The 16,142-nt window shown below is 38.5% G+C and overlaps 1 protein-coding gene across 2 annotated transcripts in view; it reads left to right on the top strand.

Moving 5' to 3' along the window:
• The window catches only part of Cpq (carboxypeptidase Q), a 377,206-nt gene that overhangs the window by 261,571 nt on the left and 99,493 nt on the right, over window positions 1-16,142 (top strand). For both annotated transcript variants that reach the window (XM_021216707.2, XM_029548087.1), the window contains one exon: window positions 8,559-8,650. In XM_021216707.2, the coding sequence (XP_021072366.1) occupies window positions 8,559-8,650 (92 nt within the window). The remainder of the gene's footprint in view (window positions 1-8,558; window positions 8,651-16,142) is intronic.

Genomic DNA, 16,142 nt, shown 5'->3' on the forward strand with positions numbered 1-16,142 from the left:
ATATATATACATATATATACATATATATACATATATATGTTTATGTATATAAAAAAGTAATATTAAAAATCCAGTGACAGGCCCAATTTGGGATCTAGCTCAAAGGGAGGTCACAAGGCCTAACACTATTATTGAGGCTATGGAACACTCAAAAAATGGGATCTATCATGACTGCCCTCTGAAAGACCCAACAAGCAGCTGAAAGCGTCAGATGCAGATATTTCCACCCAACCAATGGACAGAAGTAGCTGACTCCTGTTGTTGAATTAGGTAAGGCTGAAAGAAGCTGAGGAGAAGGGCGATCCTGTAGGAGGACCAACAGTCTCCATCTGGACCCCCGAGATCTCTCAAACACTAGACCACCAAACAGACAGCATACAAAAGCTAATATGAGGCCCCCAAAACACATACAGAAGAGGACTTCTGCTTCTGTGTTCATTCAGAGATGATGTACCTAACTCTCAAGAGACTGGAGGCCCCCAGAGAGTTTAGAAGTCAGGTGGGTTGGGGATGGGGGCATCCATGTAGAAATCAGGTGGGGAAGAGATATGGGATATGGAGCAGTCAGAAGATGTATGGTGGGGGCAGGGGATAGAATATGGAATGTAAAAAACAAATTATTTTTTTTAAAAAAGGACTTTATTGAATGAATAGAAATTGACCAAATAAAAAGGCAAATAGGGCGTAGAGATAGAAAAAAAAGAATATGTGCAAAAGACCAATGATCTCAAATAGGATGCATAGCATGTTCAAAACTGATAAGCAATGTATCATAGCTTAGGATGAAAGGAATAAGCAGAGTATGAGTGGAAAACTGGAATAGCTTATAAGTGGCCAGCACATACTAGTAGTCACATGGTTTCTGTATTACCAGTGATTAATAGTGATTAATTTCCTGGATATTAGAACCCTAATCATTATGAGGTAGGACTGTTGCTTTTTATTAAGTGTTATAACACTTATTAAGCATAATATAAATATCATCACATTTCTTCAAACTGCTTTGAAGGTAGCAACATATACTGAATAAGCAGGTTATATTTAGGAATATGTATACACACATATATTTATAGGCATATGACAACAGTTAATGTAAAAAGAAGCCAAGAATTTAAAAGACAGTGTGATGGTTTGTATATGCTTGGCTCAGGGACTGGCACTATTTGGAAGTGTGGCCTTGTTGGAATAAGTGTGTCACTGTGGGTGTGGGCTTTAAGTCTCTACTTCTAGTTGCCTAGAAGTCAGTATTCTGCTAGCAGACTTCAGATAAAGATATAGAGTTCTCAGCTCCTCCTTCACCATGCATACCTAGATCCTGGCATGCTTGCACCTTGATGAAAGTGGACTGAACCTCTGAACCTGTAAGCCAGCCCCAACTAAATATTGTTCTTATAAGAGTTGTCTTGGTCTTGGTGTCTGTTCACAGCAGTAAAACCCTAACTAAGACAGACAGCAAAGAAGAGTATATAGGAAAGTTTGGAGAGAAGAGGAAAATCACATAATTATAATCTAAAAACTAAAAGAAATAATAAAACAAACAGAAAAAAACCCTCTGTTCAGGGATGGAGAGAGGCTTCATCAGTTAAGAATGCTTGTTTCTCTTGCAGAGGACCTGGGTTCAACTTTCAGCACCCACATGGTAGCTCACAGCCACCCACAGGCAAGCACATTGTACACATACATTCATATACATAAAATAAAATAAATAAATCTATACAAATATTTTTTTAATCTGTTGCCTTGACCCAGTGCACCAATGAAGCACCTGGTTGCTTTATATTTATACAACTAAGACGGAGACACAGTAACAATCCCAAGAACAAAGGTCTTCAAGGTAATTCTTTGCTCCTGCTTGTAAAGAATAGGTGCAAATTTCTTCACTGAATAATTAATCTTTGTCCATTCCCCTATTTTAACAAATCAATGATAATGTTCTCATCTATAATATGACAAATTGTCTAATTTTATCTGTGTGAAAATAGAACCTCAGCCCCATGCAATTAGCCACACTCCATTCAGTCCATAGGCTCCCAGACCATTATTTATCTCTGGAACTTAGACACAATACACATTGATGACACATATGCCAGAGTCTCTATCTTTTTAAGAGTAGGATTTCTCTTCCAACCTGCTACTAAAGGGAGCTGGAAAATTACAGCATTTTTTAACTAGTGTGAGTATATTTCTGTAAGGACCACATATGCTTGCTCTTCAAAATCAGGTCACAGAAGGCAGAACTTAGTCAAAGTTCCAAAGGGTGGGAGACAGAAGCAAGTGGGTCTGAGGATTCATAGTTTCTCTAGAATTCAGGATTTGAGAAAGGGATCTACAAGAAGATTTAAATTTAGATTTTTGTTAAAAGTCAAGTTGATTTTGTTTTGCCATTTTCCAAGTTTGAAAATAGGTCAGCCAATTGACCTTTTCCATTTATTAGTTAGTAACATCTCAGTTTCTTTGCCTATAAATTTGGAAATAATAAAACCCACTATTAAACAAATCTTCTCTTCATCCTTCATTGTAGGTGCTTTCCCCCCCAGCACCAATGTTTTTGAATAAAATAAAATAAAATAAAATAAAATAAAATAAAATAAAATGCAGGTAGATCACATTTGTACGCCAAAATGAAGTTTTGACAATTGGTCTTATAGAGAAAAGCCACAAATCTGTCAACTGTTTGTCAAACAGGGTGGATGTACTTATCAGAAACCCAGTAGATGGCCCATTCTGTGGTGAAAATTCTGAAAATCCTAATGCCTACCTGGCTACAGCTAGATGGGTCTCCGTCCTTCTTCAGTTCATGTGCTTGCTTTGAACTAGGTCTGCATCCCACTGAGTACCACCCAGAACTGGGACATAGCATTTCTATGCGTGAGCTCTTTGCTCCTGCTTCCTTATGTCGAATGAATCTCTGCTTTGATCTTTGCTGCTGCTATTGATTTATTCCGATAGTAGTTGTGGATACTGTTATTTTACATACTTAAATATGTAGATTTTAAAACTGGGTTGGAGACACCAAGGTGGATCAGTGAGTAAAGGCTTTGTCTTTATGCCTGATGACCCCAATCAACAGGGTGGAAGGATAAAACCAAATTCCCATAATTTGTCTTCCGGTCTCTATCTCTGTCTCTCTGTCTCTCTCCCTGCCCCCACATGTGTGTGTGCATGCACAGACACACATCCACACACACAATTAAAACATAAAATGAAAAATGAACATTAGATTGGATTTAAGATATTTTATTTAAATAAAGCATAAATTAAATTTAAGATGAAATTAAAGTTAAAACTATGCATTAATCTCATTTGGTGCTCAGATATATTTTGCTTTGACCTCATCCATAAAATGTTTTCTGACTGTTCTTACCTGAAAAGTGAGGAAGTGCTTTGTTTTGTCATGGAACATATTCTTGCTGAGGTATACATACATCTCACTCTAAAATAGGCTGTGTTTTCTACAGCTAAACTGAAATCTGAATTTTCCATGATTGAGGGTCTGTACATTAGTGGTGTCCTACGACTGTATAGAAGAGACATAAGCAAGAGGCTTTGTCTTGGTTCTCCCACTCTGGACACTTGTTACCAGATTTAAAGCCATCTAGAATTAGGCACAGAGAACTAAGAAACAGTCCTTGGAAGCATATGTTCCAGAGACTATGACCAATACATGTGCTATGAAACATTACCTATGACTGACACATGAGTTAGGTAAGATTGTTTATGTCTTATCCCATTAATTTTCCTAATAATCCCATGAAGTTGTCATTATTTTTTTTACTGTGTAGAAGAAATCATCAGGGTTCAGAGATGGTAAGCAGGAAGGAAACACAGCTCCTTCAGACCCGAGGGTGAACACATTGATTCCTAGGGGGTCTAGGAATGAAAATGGCACATTAGACATAGGTCCAAGTCAATGGATGAAATCCCATTCATTTCTCTGAGTTTAGTGGCAATCGGATTGTGAGAGTGAAAGGAGACTTCTGAGTCCCTTAGGCATCAGATAAACCCTGGATTCCTTTTCTCCTGCTTTGTGAAGTAGTGTGAGTGGGTGCTGGATTTCTCATGCACTCAAAGGGGTTCTGTGGGGTTTTTAGGGGTTTTTTTATGCTTATGTCTTTTGGAGGTCTCTATATTACTTACTTCAACAAGTTGCTTCTGTACTACATTAATATGACTCCACTGGCCCTTTGACCAATTTGAAATATGAGGGAGACTACTCTTTTCTTTGTGATAATGACTTTAAATGGTGAATTCAGTCTGCAAGGGTCTTCAGAGAAATGACTTTGAAAATGAATTTTCTGTGCCCTGTACTATTTATTCTTTCAAATATGTCCATCCTTTTAACAATTCAGGGTGCCATGTTGCTGTTAGGTGTAGAGAAGTTTAAAGAAATGTAATTCTTAGCCAGGCGTGGTGGTGCATGCCTTTAATCCCAGCACTTTGGAGGCAGAGGCAGGTGGATTTTTGAGTTCAAGGCCAGCCTGGTCTACAGAGTGAGTTCCAGGACAACCAGGGCTGCACAAAGAAACCCTGTCTCAAAAAACAAAAAAACAAAAAACAAAAAAAAAAAAAAACAAAAAACAAAAAAAAAACAAAAGAAAGAAATGTAATTCTTCAGTTTCTGAAAGGTTCAGGTAACATTATTAGAGAGGTAGAACAAAGGTAAGATACAGAAGATAGTGAGAAAAGCTGTGCATTACCATCCTTTAGATGGGACACAGCCCTCAGAATCATAAAACTATGACAGCTGCAGTAACTTGCACTGGGCCTGCACAAGACCAGCCCTGTAATTAGTGTTGGTTAGCAAGGGCACCACAGTGCCCTCTATGTTATCCATTACTAAGGTATTGGCTACTGACAGAGTCTGGGCGTGAAGCAGTCATCTTCCTCAGTTGTCTATTCACCAGTGAATCCATCAGGCTCCAGTGGATAGTTCCAAAGCTGTGATCACACAGTTGGTCCTGATTTAATTCAGTTGGTCACAAAACAACAAAAAGACATAAAAGTGGGAGGAGATTTGTAAGGAAATTATGTGGAAGGTAACAGGAGTCTTAGGGAGATAAGAGAAGGTGGGCGGAAGTGAGAATAATCCAAATGCATTAACCAGTGTGGAAAACTAGAATACTTTTTTTTTAGTATGCAACATTAGTACATATTACTCCTTCCTTTGTTGCACACATACACACACAAGGCTTATTTGACTTCAAGCACATCTTTTTCTCTTTTCTCGTTTTTTGTTTTTCCTTTCCTTTTTCTCTTTCTTTTTTGCTTGTTTGGGCTTTTCATTTTTGGTTTTTTTTCAAGATAGTTTTTTTTTCTGTGTAGCTCTGTCTGTCCTGGAACTCTCTTTGTAGACTAGAATGGTTTCAGACTTACAGAGATCCACCTGCCTCTGCCTCCCACGTGCTGAAATTAATGGTTTCACCACCATACCAGTCTACATCTTTTTCTTGAAGATTTATTTATTACTATCTTATGTGTATTTGTCAATGCTTTCATGTATGTTCATACATTACATATTCCTCTGGTACCCATGGAGGAAGAAGAGGACTTCAGATCTCTGGGGAATTCACAGTCTATTGTGAATAAAACTCAAGTCTTCTACAAAAGTAGCAAGTATTCTTAGCCACATAGCCATCTCTCCAATACCATCAAGTATACTTTAAAAAAAAGGACAAAGATCTTTAGCAATCCTGATGAGATCACTTTCCTTGACAATTTGGTGAAGTTTATGCCATAGTTGACTATTACAGTTGACTGTGGAGCCAGTGCTCCCTCTCTTCATTGCCAATTCCTGAAAGGCCTTGGAAGGATTTCCTCTCTGAGTATGTAAGTGATTCTTTTCCTCTGGGGTGTGTGTGTAAAGTATGTTTTGTCCTGGAGAGTTATCATGTAGCTTTACAGTTCATTATTAATGTCAATTTCATGCCTGCTACAGGAATTTCCTCATAAATCATTCTGGCCATCGAGAGGAAGAATTATAGCACAGGTCTATAATATGATCTCTATTTGTCAAACAAGCAGGCTGAGTTTCACCAACTACTGAGTAGTTACACAGCTGTGAACCATCAAAGGTGGGGTTTACTAAATATGTCTGCCTCTCTCACATATAATGAGCTTGAAGAAATGAGCTTGAAGAAACATTTTAGGAGGACATGTAGCTGTAAAAGTAGCTTTGAATTTTATTTGAACTGTAACTCCAGTTCTAGGGGACTTGATCCCTCTTTTAGCCTCCTCAGTTCTAGGGAACCTAATGCATATATAGGTGCAAGCAGAACATCCATAACCATACCATATTTTTTTAAATTTAAGTATAAACCAGGACCAGTAAATATGACTCACTGGTTAGAGGCATTTTTTGCTAAAACTAGCACCTGAGTTAGATCCCAGGACCCAAATGGTAGGGAAAAAAACAACAACAACAAAAAAAACCAAAACCAAAACAAAAAAAATACAATTTGTCCTCTGATGTTGGCCCTACCATACTTGTAACTTAAAAAAAAAAAAACAAAACAAAACTTAAACTCTAAATCTTTGCATTTCACAAGCTCGTAGTATTGGAGATTTGGGTCAGAAAAATAGTGTGGTCTGGCTTCACTTTTGCAAAGATTCTTCCAGTCACAATCATCTGAAGGAAGGAGAGGGCCGCAGCAGCAAGAGAGATAGGTGGCTGCAATAGCTCCGTCAGTAGAGGCTGGAGCTCTGGGCCAGAGACTAAGGAACTGGGTTCTATATAGATGTTTAAACAAGTGGCAGCAGTATTTCCTGAGGATGTACTTCGCCCCCGCTTTCCCGGGAACTCAGACCTGCAGACATCTGGAACCTGGATTTTTTCACCTAATGTTCACATATGAAATGATGTCACAGCTATGCTCACCTCAAGGGAAGTGGAGCTCCTTACTTCAAGATTCTTACCATCAGGCTTCTGCAAGGAGAATGTGTCAATGCCTGGAGTGGGCAGGATGGGCTTGATGGCTCAGGAGCATTTACTGCCCAAACTGTAGCTTGCGGAAAGCTGCAGTGCGGTTATGTGGATATACCTGAGATTGGTAATATGGCTCCCTCAGAGCTACTGAAAACCCACTGCAATCATCTCTAACAATTCACCTGCAGGAAGATGAATCATTAGAATAACATTGAAGGCCAGCTTTATGGTCTCTGCTTTTGCTACTTACTAGCAATTATCAGGTCAAAAGCAGGAAAAATTTTAGCCCATGGTAGCAATGTGGCTCATTTAAGTCATTGTTTTACCATACGTTCAAAATTGAGACAAAAGTTAATAGTTAATAGTTAACTTGCAGTTAATGATTCCTGGACAGTCTTGGGAACCCCCTCCCAAAAGACTCTAGGTGTAACAAGTTTACCATTAATTAAAAACCTGAGAATAGAAGTAAAAGGGTCTCGGCTTAGAGTAGTGGCTGCATCCTTGCCAAACCACTCTAAGTTGTGAGGGAAAATCCTAAGTCAGTGGTTCTCAACCGTTGTGACTCCTTTGGTGGGTCAAACCACCCTTTCACAGGGTTTGCCCAAGACCATTGGAAAACAGAGACATTTAAATTACAATTTATAACAGGACCAAAATTACAGTTATGGGAAGCAATAAAAAAACTATATGGTTAGGGGATGCCACATCATGAAGAACTATAATAAAGGGTTGCAGCATTAGGAGGGTTGAGAACAACTATCCTAAGTATATTCAAGCACTTCACCTGTCAAGCATCCTGTGACAGCAACTTCACACAGTGGAGGGCATTGGTAGTTGTTCCTTGTGATCATGTGACCCACTAGGAACTATGGCTTGTTACTACTGCTGTCCAGTAATATGAGAGAGGATCATCCTGCTGATCTCTAGCACAAGAAAAACAAAACCTCAGAATCCAAACATGCTTTTCTACTAAATAGCTACATATTTTGTTCATATAATTACAATGTAGAAATTAGTAAGTTGAGTCTGAGACTATCTATGCACATTATTTATTGCAAATCTCTGAGGTGGTTGCCATGGTGTTAGTGAAGTAATGTGAAAAATGACAGGCTCATTCAATTATATTTCATTGACCGCGTGGGAATGACTTTCTGTTTTCCAGTGCATGGCCATGACTAATCACGGACCTTGCATCAGCCTCTTAGTTATTAAGTTCCTGGGGGAAGCATGAGAACCTTGCCCATGGATTCATGCTTAGGTGATCCCTGCTCACTGTATCCTGAAATACTGTTAAGTGATTTGGTTCCAATTGACAGCTCTGGAAGGCTTTAAGATCTTAGGATCCTCCTGACATTGCCTTCTAGATTGGTATAATAAATACTTCACAGAACTTGACTACACACTAGGCCCTGAAAATAACATTGGCCATAACCATTTTCACTTTTACCTTGCCCTGGAGATTATTTCTGAAGCTGTTCCCTTGTGCCATCATCTGTACCCTGAAGCGGTGTGGATGATAACACCAGCAAGAGACGGTGCCTCTGACCCACTCTTATCCCCACAGTGCTGATGAGGTCTTTACCACTTTAAAAAACATTCAAAACAAATTGACAGATGCCTTTTATTATTTTCCAAGGGCTGCGTCCAAAGAGGACTCTGCGCCTGGTGCTCTGGACTGCAGAAGAACAAGGAGGAATTGGTGCCTCCCAGTATTATGAGCTACATAAGGTAAAACTATCCAGCATCTGCTGAACACTAACATTTGTAATCGCAGCATAAACCAAAAGCATTGGTTTGAATTTGGGTTTTAAAATCCTCTATAATTGTCTAAGAATTCTTAGTCCTTTATGGCCAACTAACTGGCAAATACCCAGTCCTGTCAGCAAGAATGTCCTGGTGAGATGAAGATGCTATGTGTGGCTAATGACCCTTCTATTGTCTGATCATACTCATGGCCCTAGAAAACTCTCAGCTGAGTCTTGCCATTTTCTTAAGAGTCTTAATAGTTCTGCTGTGCTCATATATGGCAGGAAGCTAGGTAATCATCGCCTCCCCACTGAGACAAGTCCTCTCCCTGAAGTCCTGGGATTTGAGGCCCTGATACCTGGAGTCAACAAGCAGCATCAACTTCATGGTGTTAGGAGTGAGTCATTCACACATCTCTGAACTGGGAACACAGAGGACTGCCTGGTCAGATATTAAACTTAGGAGTCGGTGCTTCCTAAAGCAAGAAGGCTACTGTGGAAAACAACAATTGTCTAATCTACAAACCTTCTTTAACACTGTGTGTGGGGGGGGTACTTCAGAGAACAACTTTTAAAGAGTAAAGTGTATAAGGACAGGAAACCTTGAGGACAAGTTGAATATTAGCTCAAAGAGAAGCTATTTGAGTGTTCCCAGGTAAACAGGGGAAGGATATGTGTATATGCCTGCTCTGGAGGAGGAGGAGGAGGAGGAGGAGGAGGAGGAGGTGGAGGAGGAGGAAGAGGAGGAGGAGAAAGATGAGGAAGAAGAAAAGGAGGAGGAGAAGGAGGAGGACTGAACTTCTATCCCCAGCACCTACATACTAACTTATAATCTCCCTGAACTCCAGTCCTAAGCATCTGATGCCCTCCCCTGACCTCTATGTGTACCAAACAAGCACAAGGTTCACAGACATATGTGCAGACAAAACACCATACACATAAAATAATGTAAAAATACACAAAAGTATGAATGTATAAGCAAATCATAAGTCCCAGGAGTGGGGATAAAACAGGTTATTCACAGTGTCAGAAGTGTTAACAGTTCACAAGTAACATCACAGTAGAGGTCCTTTGTCATAGAACAATAACAAGAAGTGGAACAACCCTTCCACATCAGTGTTTACTTGACAGAAGCCTATTCATTACTCGTGTACCTTACAACAATAACTTTTACACTAGTTGTACTAGAAGGCTCTCTTCAGAAGATACTTACTGGCTCACAGTCTTATGATAAAATTATAGTTTCACAGTGTTCCCATGCAGTAATCTCTGTACTGTTTTATAGGGAAAGAAAATTCGGTATATTTTGTGGACTGTATCCAACAGCAAGTGTTTTGCAGGGAGGTAGTATGTTATATAAAGCTGCATCCACAGTCGTCTTCTTGTTGGGTAGAGTTTCACAGCACAGCTGGCTAAACACACAGGGGACCAGCTGTGGAGAAAAACATGTAGAAAATTATTTTTTTTCTTTCTCCTCTGAATGTAACTCTATTTTCCATTTATAAAATCTATTCTTCAATGAATAGTCTAAACAAATATTTTAATGAACATGTTTAGTTCATCTTTATGGGAGTGAAAGTAATTCACTATCATTTTTTTAGTAAATATGCCTTAATAGTGCACTTTTATTAACATACACATATAAAAATTAAGTGACAGGACAAAATTCATTGCCCAGACTGATTTTTAAAATTATATTCTGATTAATAGCTACCTTCACTTTATAATTATGCTATCTTATAAAATATTGGCTTAATTATTTTAATACCTGTTGAAATTTACTAAGCTACTGAAAATTCATTAAGTTATTGTATATCTAAGAAATAGATAAAACTATTGGTGCTTAGTATGTGAATTTTTAAATTCTCCTGGAATTTTATTGCAATTTATAAAATGTTCTCTCCAAGGAAGCAAATTTTCCAGCAAAAAAGTATATACATGTATTTTTGGAAACAGCTCGTAAGTAAGATAATAGAAAACAGACACTTAAGTTTTTGCTATGACTTGACTAAATTAGTCAATCAGAATAAAACTCATATTAGTCACCTGTCCATAACTGTAAAGAAGTATCAGTAATGATTATTCTATATGGAGGAAAGGTTTATTCTGGTTCACAGTTTCAGAGATTTTGGCCCATGATTATTTGGCTCTGTTATTTCTGATTTCATGACAAGGTAAACAGAAGAACATCATGCAACCAAATTGCTTACACTTTATGGTGGTCAGGAAGCAAGAACATATCCCTTTATGATGAGACTGTCCTTTCCAAACCCTCTAAGCTATGAATAAATATATTAATCAATTCGTAAGGTCTTTATAGTCTAGTCACCTTGCAGACAAACACCCCACCAATCAGTACTGCTGCAGAGTGGATCAAGCCTTCAATACATAGGGTCGCAGGAGACATGTAAGATTCAAACCATAACAAAAATCATTCCTAAGATCAACTTAGCACCTCCCTAACAATTCATTGCATAAAGTCTTATAAAGGAGATTTTCTTATTCTGATGGGTAATACAATGTTATTTCCTAATTTCCAAGTTTCCTCTGATGTCTCTGTCATTACATTAGCACATGAATATGATAATTGTTTAGAGGCATATTGTTTGTGGTTTAAGTTACTTATTCTATCATTTTATTTAGGCTTAATTAGAGGCTTCGCATGGTTTGCTCAGCCTGCTTTCTTACAGACCCCAAGACCACCAGCCAAGGGAGGGAACAATGCACAATGAGTTGAGCCCTCCCCTATTAATCACTAAGAAAATGCTCTATGGCCAGGTGGTGGTTGCACATGACTTTAATTCCAGCACTTGGGAGTCCAGGACTGCCAGGGCTATACAGAGAAACCCTGTTTTAAAAAAAAAATGCTCTAAAGGCTTGTCTACAGTCTGATTTTATGAAGGCATTTTGCCAATGGATGTTCCTACCTCTCAGATGACTGTAGCTGATTTCAAATTAACTTAAAACTAGCCAGCTCATCTGGTAATCATCACATCGATCAACATGAGAGTGTGAGCATTATGCTACAAACATCCTTTATACTGCTTCAAATTTCCCTTCAACTCTACCAAAGACAAATACTGTACTGATATTTTTTTATTACCACAAATTGGTTGTGCCTGGCCTTGATCCTCATGTAAATATAAGCATATAGTGTGTAATCTCTAATCCAGATTCTTTTACTAAGCAATATGGATTTAGAATCTATCAATGTTGCTTTATTAACAGGAATCAGCACCTTTCTGAGTAGTTCTTTGTTATGTGAATAAACTCCAATTTCTGTTATAAACTTCCAGTTGTTCTGTTGATGGACATTTGTGCTCTTTCCAGTGTTAGCTATCACAAAAAATGTGATATCAGCATTTCTGTAGAGTTGTTTGGATGGACATATACATTTGGATGGACTTTACATTCTAGGAGTAAAATAGCTAGATCATAGGAGTATGTTCACTTTCATTAAAAACTTCTAAGAGATGAGAGCTTAACTATTTACATCCTCACAAGAAACATATAAACATCCCAGCTGCCCCTACCCTTCCCAGTATGTATGATGGTACCCTTTACAGGTTGGGTAATCCCTGTAGGTATTATATTTTATAGATATTTGATGGTGTAATTCTAAAGGAGTAGAAAAAAAGTTTTGCTTCTACTCTAATGGCTCTTTCTCCTCTCTTCAATCATTGCAATGAGACCAATTGCCTTGATTCTACTGTTCTATAATTTGGAGAAATTAAGGGCGTTTTATTCACGAGTTTTGGGTATGTATTAGTTCCTTGTCTGTTGCTGTACAAAATATCATGAACAAATCCACTTATAGAATGGAGATTATATTCTGTTTTACAGTTGCAGAGGGAGGGTCCATAATGGTAAATAAAACAGGTAATCAGGCAGCAGTAGCAAGAGGCTGGCTGATCACATTTAATGTGCACACAGGAGGTAGAGAGAAAGCGGGAAGCAGGAAAAGCCTAGAAGGCTTAGATCCTACCCCTAGGAACATGCTTTCCCAGCAAAGCTCCTGGAGGATTTATAACCCACTCACACCATCATCACCTAGAAAGGAACCATGTGTTCAAGTGCATACGCCTATAGAAGACATTTCTCTTTAAATTGACATATGTTGACTGAGATGATACTGTTTCCATGTGGATGAATGCTTTGGCATAGCAGATCATTGAATGGCGGCCATTGAAGCCACAACTGACTCCTTCTAAGGGACAGCAGGATTGTGAGGACCCAATGGAATACTAGAAAGGAGAGTGACCCCTTCATGCTCAGCTAGACAGGATGAGAAAGCCTGCTAAAGGGCCCTTTGCATTATTGCTTCTTGATGAAGTGATTATTTAAAATGTGAACTACTCTACAGGTTGAATCAAGCTCATGTTTACTAGAAGAAATTGTCACCATACAAAGAGCACATTACTGTGAATAAAAGTTCACTTGTGGAAGTGGAATTTAACTTTGTATTTTGAAAAATAGGATCCTTTTCTCAAATTTTCAAATCAATTAATCAAATGATGATTGCCCAGATGCAATTGGTCCAATCAGGTTTTTGTGGGAAAAGAGTTACTCTCCTCCCTTCTCTTAGGAGGCCAGCATGTCAGATCTCATGTTCTAAAACATACAAAGGTTGGAGGATCTAAATTAATTTCAACTGGATTTAATGGCATTTTGAAATCTCTTACATTTTAAGCAAAAATGAATATGTTATAGCATAATTATAATTAGTAAGGTAACCCGGCCTTGAGAAGGCTTCATTACATGAAGTAGTACAATAAAATAGATTGGTATATTCTAGTCTGGCATGAAAAATATTTAACTTTACCCTGATTTATTGCACAAACTTCTGGCAAATGAATCATGGGGTAATAAACACTGGTGTGTTCTGGTAGTCATTAGTAAGGGCAATATTTTAAATAGATTTTATCAAATGAGGGATGGGATTGATAATAATTTTAAATACATCAGCTTATTTTAACTCTAACCACCTTAAGAACAGAAAAAGGCTAAAATGAATATATACAATTATATTTAGCATTTCCTCCATTTCTAGTGCTGAGAAACAAAATTTCCTCTGTACATAAATGTATAAAAAAATTACCTACTTTTAGTAGTAAAATTTTTGCCAACTTCCTGACCCACATTAAGTTTCACAATTCACTTTAAAAGGGATATGTTACAAATCCAAGGAGATATGCTCACATTATCCAAGTAAGTGTGTTTTGTAGGAATTTTTACTTTTTTAAAAAATTATTTTATTAGATATTTTCTTCATTTACATTTCAAATGCTATCCCGAATGACCCCTATACCCTCCCCTCCACCCTGCTCCGCTGCCCACTCACTCCCACTTCTTGGCCCTGGCATTCCCCTGTATGGTGCATATAAAGTTTGCAAGACCAAGGGGCCCCTCTTCCCAATGATGGCTGACTAGGCCATCTTCTGCTATATATGCAGCTAGAGACACGAGCTCTGGAGGTACTGATTAGCTCATATTGTTGTTCTACCTATAGGGTTGCAGACCCCGAATTTTTACTTTTTAACCCTATTGCCCCCAAGTATTTTTAATGTGGTCATTCTGACACTACCAGAGTGTGACATCATTGCACCCTTCTTCAGATCTAGGTATAAGAACAACAAATCTAATCTATGCACACTTTGTACTTCAAATGACATCACAAAGGCAGCCAGAGTCACCTCAGCTCACAGTTTTCTTACATCATTCCTCAACACGTATGAATCAAATTACTTAGTCTCTGGATTAGGCTGTTATAATGTTTAATTTTTAAATTTTGCTATTTGAGTTTTATAAAACTCCATCAAACCAGGTATTATCAGCTATACCTGTGCCTTTAGAGACTAAAGGTTAACATTAAATATCCTCAAATTTTTGAATCAGGATCTCATTCAATGACCCTCAAGCTCACTGATTCAATTGTAATGGTTCACTTGTTCTTCCTGACAACATGTCCAGCTCTGGGAATACATGTGTGTTCTGCCATGCGTCGCTTGTACATTGGTACCGAGAATCCGGCTCAGGTCCTCATGCACCCTACATACTGGATCATCCTTCTTCCCCTTTCCCAAAAACAAACAACAATAAATGTTTCTCCTCCTGCTGTTCCTATATTCCCCCTTTTCCTCCAGGTTAGCTTTTGTTGTTAGTTTTGTTTTTTACTTTTGAAGCAGGGTTTCCTATGTGGCCTAGTCTAGAACTTGTGCTGCTCTGTGTCTCTGAGTACTGGGATTGGAGGCCTGTGCCACTGTGTAGTACTCAATATTTCTTAAAGCAGGAACAGGATGCTCTTTTCAGATAGCTAAATTAAATAACAATATGGTAAGATATAATTTTAAAAGTATCTTTTTTCAAGAGTTTATGCAAAGAGAAGGGGCTTATAAAGAAACAAACACTATAGTGTGTCCTGGCCCTTAATTCCTTAAATATCTAAGATTAAGTCAGGGTTTTTGTCTATATATTGTTTTGTTTTTAACTCAAATTATTATCATGGGAAAGTAGACGAAAGACTCTCCCCAAGACTTTGGGAGAATGGTAGGCCTTCCATCAGTCAGTATCCCTCATGGAGATGGCTGGCTATGTCTAGCAAAGGTGATTTTACCTCTTATTCTATGGCTCATACAACTTCAGAGAGTGCTCTGACAAAAATGGCATGAGTCTCTGGATAGAACAGAACCCTGCAAGCCTGCCTAAAAGTCAATACTAAGTTGAGGAGTCCACTCTCTATACACTCTCTAGTAGCAGTGTCCAGATCCACCAGCATTATTAAACCCAGATTACCATAAAGGCAGCACCTTAGCCAAGGAAACAGCAGTAGAATCATGGAGCCCAATTCTGACCACAAGCTGTTGACCTCTTAACAGTCACTAAATGGGATTGAGCACCCAAGTCCTGTAGTACTGGTGGTACATCTGCCCAGCTCTACCACTGTCTCCTGATAGTGGTGATTGGGGCCTGGTTTTCTAACCCCCTTAGCAATAAGGCCTCATTTGTAATTCCTGCTGACTCACCTATATGTGTATAATACACACACACACACACACACACACACATACAACTCATACATATACTCAATAGATACACACATGCACACTCACATACACACATACACATATGCACACAGATAGAGGCACTCACACACACATCTATACACAGGTATAGACATATACACAGTCACATACACACATTCACACACACATACACACACAGATACACATATACACATTCACATATACATTCACACATATACACACATTCACACACACACACACACACAGACACACACACAAAACCTAACCACAAGATTAGAACCTTATTCCCATTTTCTCTAAGAAACCTTTCTTCTTGTAGTATGTTAAGAAATGTTTACAGCTGGGCGTGGTGGCGCACACCTTTAATCCCAGCACTTGGGAGGCAGAGGCAGGTGAATTTCTGAGTTCCAGGACAGCCAGGGCTATACAGAG

The sequence above is a fragment of the Mus pahari genome, chromosome 17 (assembly GCF_900095145.1).
Source record: "Mus pahari chromosome 17, PAHARI_EIJ_v1.1, whole genome shotgun sequence".
Lineage (NCBI taxonomy): Eukaryota > Metazoa > Chordata > Mammalia > Rodentia > Muridae > Mus > Mus pahari.